Source organism: Nicotiana attenuata, unplaced genomic scaffold, assembly GCF_001879085.1.
Source record: "Nicotiana attenuata strain UT unplaced genomic scaffold, NIATTr2, whole genome shotgun sequence".
NCBI classification, from domain to species: Eukaryota; Viridiplantae; Streptophyta; class Magnoliopsida; order Solanales; family Solanaceae; genus Nicotiana; species Nicotiana attenuata.
Window position 1 is genome coordinate 73,477 of NW_017673121.1, and position 6,523 is coordinate 79,999.

A 6,523-nucleotide genomic window follows, 5' to 3' on the forward strand; every position below is an offset into this window, starting at 1 on the left:
TGTCAAAATATATGGAATTAGCTCACGCCATCAATAGAGCGTTGGTGCTTCCCTTGGGCTTCCGCGACCTCTTCTTCAGTTTCTTCTTTTCCAAGTCCGGGGAACTCGGGGCTCTTTTTCTCTTCTTTTTATCACCCTGCCTCGGTATAGGGGACTCGGAAGGCACATCCTCCTCACTGGACGTAGGCCTCATGGGAACATCTTTGGGGAGACCTACAAAAGAAAATAGAACGATAAGAATTCGACTGCACGAGGAGGGAATTAAACATTATTATATCAAAAGAGAAAACTTACCATGATTAAGGGCCTCCTATTGGCACTTCGATAATTCCATTCAAGCACACTCGGAATATGGTCTATGTGACGCAAGGCCCTCAATCCATTCCTTGAGTTCAGGAACTACGTCCGACACCTGGTCCAAAGCTACAACACTTAAAATATCAACAAGGAAGGAGATAAGAGGTAAAGCAGCAAGATTGAACCTTTAAGGCAAAGTACTACTTACATTTCGTGTTTCATTTTTTGGGAAATGACATGTCTTCGGTGGGAATAAGGTCCGAAGTGTTTATTCGAACAAATCGACCTGTCCAACCTCGGTCCCGAGCTTCATCTATAATCGAGAATGGGGACTTACTGGCCCCGCAAGCAAGATTTAGCATCCCCCCTGATAGAGTGGGGGATTGTAGAGGCGCATAAGGTGATCGAGGGTAAAGGGACATCCCTCTCCGAAGGATTCAGAAGTTCATATCATATCTCGTCATCTTCTCTCTAAGAAACGAGGCCACTATCTGTATAGGGTCAAAATTGGGCTTGCCCCTTGTGTGACTAATCGAGACCAGAATATGATAGGTTAAGGTCCGACCTCGTGTTATATCAAAGCATGGTGCAAAGTTACATCGTCGAGCTCGTGAACCAGAGACCGATCAAGATCGAGATCGAGCAGAATCGAGACCGAGCACAATAGAGACCTAGCAAGATTGAGGAAAATTTGCCAAGCCGAATAACAGAAGGACGAAATATCCACGATCAGTTGTAGATCACGGCAAAAATCTCGGCATGTATCAAGGATGGATCGATTAATGAGCTAATCATGAGATTTCTTAACTCATATAGAACTGTATCAAGAGTAGAACTCCCCTACTATATAAGGAGCATCTGATAATTTGTAAAATACATCATTTTTAGGCAACATAAAGCAATATACTGTCATTTTCTAGCTTTTAATATCTTGTTACTCTGTTCATATATCATTTAAAACATCTTTGGTTCAAGGGTCACTGAACTCGAGGGCCAAGGCTACTCGATTCGTGTGATTTGCATTTGTTCTTTTATCATCAATTTTAATATTAATATATTCTCTTAATTTGTACCAAGTTATATCACGTATCCTTAAACCCACGTATAAATTTAATTGTTATATGATTTTAGGGTAAACATAAGTATTTTAAGGCATAACATTAGACTTTTAAACTTTAAAGTTTAAAGTTTTAAATTTCAAATTTGAATTTTAAAACTTGAAAATTGAAATTAAGTAGCTACATAAAATATTTAATAAGACCAATATGTGAGGATCAAACCTCAAAGGCTTTCATTGCATAATAATACTTCAAATTAACTTTTCTAAAAATATAACACATTTTGTCTAAAATCGACTTAAATATGAATTCCTGGAGGACGCTCAAGACAACCTTTGATATGCCTCCTTAAACCAGATGTGCCCTTCCACTTTCGACGAATATTAAAGACTCGACCACAGTTCTTGCACTCAACTTTGTAAACTTTTTCATTTCCTTCTACCACCTCAAAGTGTTTTCAATCATGTGAGCGCATTCTAGAAGCACGGGGAATGATTGAACTTGAACCTAACAAAAATGGTAACTACACGTCACTTGATAATTGTAATTTCATAGTGGCTACCGTAAATAATTGATTAAACTTGAAATATTAATTAATTGAGAACTTGAGAGCAATAAGAAATTCAATAATCAAGAGGAAATTGAGAGAGAATTAGAGTAGAAGAAGAGAGCAAGTTGTGAGGAAAATGAAGAAGAAGGGGGCTATTTATAGTTTTTAAAAGGATAAAAATATAATTTATCAATTATGGTTTTTCCCTGATAACCGAATACTTATGTCGGTAAATACTGCATATTTGATTCCATCCATAAATCGATTTTCTTCCCTATGAATTATAGTCTCAATAAGAATGCTAATTCTTACAGTTCATATATTCTGATATGAATATACCACATCAATTCGTTATGTATGGATGATGAGATTCCATTGATACAGAGCCAATTTCAAACCTTTATCAACAAGAGTGAGTTCTTCCTTTCGTGAAATTAGGAAAATAAAACGAATTTCTTCTTCTTTATAAGGGGTGGAGGGGCTATTTTTGTAAGGGGATAAGCCGAAATAGCAAAAAATGACCGTTGCCCAGCGGTCAATTTTTATTTTGACTGTTGGCAATGGTCAGAATTTAAAAAAAAAATCTGCAACTTTAACCGGGCTGGAACACAGTTAAAATCCTTGAACGGGTTACCGGTAGCTAAAAAAGGCCCAACCCCATCTAGCACAACCCCACTACCCTAGCCGACCCGTCCCACCCCTTACCGGTCCAGGCTTACCCCGGCTGAACCGGGTCAAACCGGCTTGTTATTGGCCGGCTCGGCCAATTAACATCTTTAGTTTGAACCACACAACCTTGTCTTACCCTTATAATACCCCTAAAGTAAAAATGAATAAATAATTTATTTTCTCTTTCTTTTTCCTTGTGAGAAAGTGTTCAAGATGTCCGTAAATAGTGGAGGAATAAAAGGGAGGAGAGGGGAAGACATTTAGCTGAATTAATATACCATCCACGTAAATGTGTTTTTTTTTATTTCCCTAAATTTTCAATTTTCTTTTGGTTCTAATTTTTTATGTGGAAATTTATATTAGATGTTGGAACTACGTACACGTAAAGCATCGACAGCTTCCTCCGTTTCCTATAAATACCTAGCTCACTCAGCATTATCCTCATTCCAATTGCAATTTTGATCAAACTTATTAAAGTAAAATATACGTCTAAGCAAAAATGTCAGGAATAGTGCACAAGATAGAGGAGAAACTCCACATGGGAGACCACAAGGACGACGACAAGAAGGGCGAGGAGCACAAGGAGAAGAAGAAGGAGAAGGGCGAGGAGCACAAGGAGAAGAAGAAGGAGAAGCTCCATGGCGAAGATCACAAGGACGGGGAGGAGAAGAAAAAGAAGAAGAAGGACAAGAAAGACAAGAAGGAGAAGAAGCATGACGATGATAGCAGCAGCAGCAGCAGTGGTAGCGACAGTGATTAGATCTGATCCTCCCACATTTTCCTCTGCTCCTGGTATCTTTTCTTTTATATCAATTCATTTACTCGATCAACTCCAATTTATTTTGTGTTTTTGAATCGTTAGTACATTTAACTTTTTTATTTGATTCTGTCAACTCCTACGTAACATCTTGTTTTGTTTTTTTATTCCTTTATTGATATTTGGGACGTTATTTTACTGTCAAGTATTATTAACGTACCATGTTTTCCACGGGACAAGACAAAAACAATTTTGGACATAGTTTATCATTTAATCTGTATACTGCTATATCATGTGTTGTACTGCATTATTAACATTTGATATGATCAAGTCAAAAGCTCGATAGAATAAGTCGTTTAATCAGTTTGAGAGCCAAGTATATATATGTCAACTCAAAATTTTGTCATTCAAAACTTATCATTTGGACGGAGTTATTGACTAATTATCGATATGAAATTAGACATGGATAAATTCTACATTGAGAAAAAGAAGTATTCGGGAATTAGAAGTTGCACGTACGTAAGATACTGTGACTATATGTTACTGACGATGATAAAATTGTTCTTTCGAGAAATAGTAAGTTAGGAATCGGAAATACGTGATTTTTTTTGGCTATTATGACAAAAGCTCTAGCTAATTCACTCTTGAAAGCGCTAAATCGACGAAGTTTAGGACTACATGGAGTGCTCGTTTTACATTACTTGTTTCCAAGAATATGCTATCCAAGCGAAAAAAAAAAATTCTAATATAATGTTCTTTATTTCTATATACAGATAAACATTACAATTTGATGCTTAGTGTTAAAGTCAAAATTCTCGATTCTCCCTTCATCTCGAGTGGTGATTTTTGTTCTTTTCTGAAAGAATTTATTCACGTCACTTTCATTCTTTTGTGTGTTTCTTCTTTTTACTCATGTTCTATTTCTCTGTGTGACAGGTAAAGGGAATTGTGATATGTATTTCTGAGATTTGAGCTAGAGGTACCAATGGCATTAGTTGCAGAGGAAAAAGAAAATAGGAGAAAATAAACAAAAATAAAAGATGACCATGCGTAGTCTGCACTGGGTCTAATGTATCCTAATCTGGGACAGTTTGTGAATGTACTTTCGTGCGCTAATAAAAAATGAAGCTTTTGATCAGTTTCTTTCTGCTTGTATTGACTTATTTACTTCTTGCTAAATATATGTTGGGTGGTCGTAAATTTATTTAATTCGTTACTGTCTGGTCCAACATTCGCTCGTTTTTCTTTTAACATCAAAATTGCATTTTATTCATATATATGGTGGAAATCCGGGCTATCCGATTTCACCCTTTGATCAAAAAGGGATATCACGTAGAAAGGCCAGGACGTCGAGTCCGGGATCGGAGTTCCTTTCCAAGATCGAGGTCGACATCACCGACCGAGGTTAGAAGAGGGTATACCTCGAAATGATGCCAGTATAGTTCGGTAACGAAAGGGCGAGATATCTGCAACAGATCGAAGATCGTGGCGTGAATTTCGGAATAGATTGATCTTCCGCGGTTAATCAATTGTCAAATATGATTTCCTACTATAATTAGAAGTGTACCTTGTTTAGAACTCCTCTATTATATAAAGAGGGATCTGATTCATTTGTTAGCATCATTGTTCACTGATAAGAATATATACATTCATTACTTTCTTGCTATTTCGCTTATTGTTCATCAGAGTTGCTTTATCATTTGCTATTCCTATATCACACCACGAGACTACCACAAGTCGAGGTCGAAATTTGACTGGCATACTGATTTGATTTATTTTATTCTCTAATTTATCTATTTAATTTCTTGTTTATCAATTGGTTTTGGGTTGAATCACATATTCTTAAAGTCACAATATAAGCTTAATTATTAGTCGATTTGTAGGGTAAAAAGTTTGGTGCCCACCGTGGGGCTAAGGATAATAGTGATTGTTCGGTGGTGATTCTGATAACACACATTATTTCTCGCTTGTTATTGTCAAATAGTTTTGCTCTCAGGTCAAAACATGTCAAACTCACAAAACACACCCACACATGGTGATGATGGTTGATCGGGTCCAAGCCTATACTACTAATGAGTAGCAAGGGTGATCGATGCAGTTTTAACCCAACTAGGTTGGGATCGAATCCACAGGGAGTTAATGATTGGAATTAGGTTTATATCTAAGATAGATGCGGGCTTTGAGTATAATTACACTCCCACAAGTTTGGGTTTGATTTCTACTTCTAACTTTTCTCTAAAGATTGCAATGATTGAAACTAAGGACAATATTTTTGTTGTTGATTTTCAAATGGTTAAAGCGACTAGGGTCGTGACATCTACCTAGGTGGATATCCAACAGGTAGCAAGAATCTAGGGCAAGCTTGATTAGTTAGGGTCGTAATATAGCTATCATACCCGGTTACTCACTGTATACCTCTCGGTAGTTTGAGTGATTTTGCTCAATTTAGTTTTCACAAGTCCAAATGGGTATTCATGCAATTCAAGTGATATTAGCTCATGTCGGGTATTACTATCTCCAAGTTTAACCCTTTAAATGGGGCTATCAATTTCTTGAGTTCACCCTAATTCCTTGTTAGCCTAGTTTTCCTAGGCTTAGTCCATCTTTCACAAGTAGAGACTAAGTCATAAAGGCATGAATCAATGTTTGCAACCATTAATTCTATAGTTGTAGCAAGAATCATGCTAAATATAACTAACATATTCACATTCAAGCCCTAAAATCAAATACCCATCAAAGGGTCACAACCCTAGTTATGGGTTTAGCAACTCGTGGAAATAACATAAATTAAAGATGAAATGAAGATAAAATTCATAATAATAGATTAAAGGATGAAAATCTAATGTTAAAAGATGAATCTAGTACAAAATTTTCCAAAACAGAAAACTCAGCCGTCTCAGGTGCTCCTCTAATACCTAACATAACCTAAAATTGACAAAAAGTTCTATTTATACTAAGCTGAAAATATCTGATAAAAATACCCCTGCGAGGGTTGTGCGGTCACATAATTCTTAGTGCGACCGCACTTTTGCTTTCGCGGCCGGACAATTCTGAGTGCGTTCCGCATTCTCTAATTTTGGATCTGGGTTGAGCTAAGCTTTCGCGGACCGCATAATTTCGATCGTGGAAGCAAAGGGGACTTCCACGTATGCACAATTCTGACGCGGACCGCACTTCTCTCTTTATCTCTAA

The 6,523-nt window shown here is 36.9% G+C and overlaps 1 protein-coding gene across 1 annotated transcript; it reads left to right on the forward strand.

The window, feature by feature from the left end:
* The first annotated feature begins 2,983 nt into the window (after nt 1-2,983).
* Nucleotides 2,984-4,479, forward strand: LOC109215506 (protein SRC1-like). Its single transcript, XM_019379576.1, has 2 exons — nt 2,984-3,366; nt 4,268-4,479. Exon 1 carries the CDS (start codon nt 3,074-3,076, stop codon nt 3,332-3,334), a length of 261 nt encoding a protein of 86 aa, XP_019235121.1. The 5' UTR covers nt 2,984-3,073; the 3' UTR covers nt 3,335-3,366; nt 4,268-4,479.
* The last annotated feature ends 2,044 nt before the right edge of the window (nt 4,480-6,523 follow it).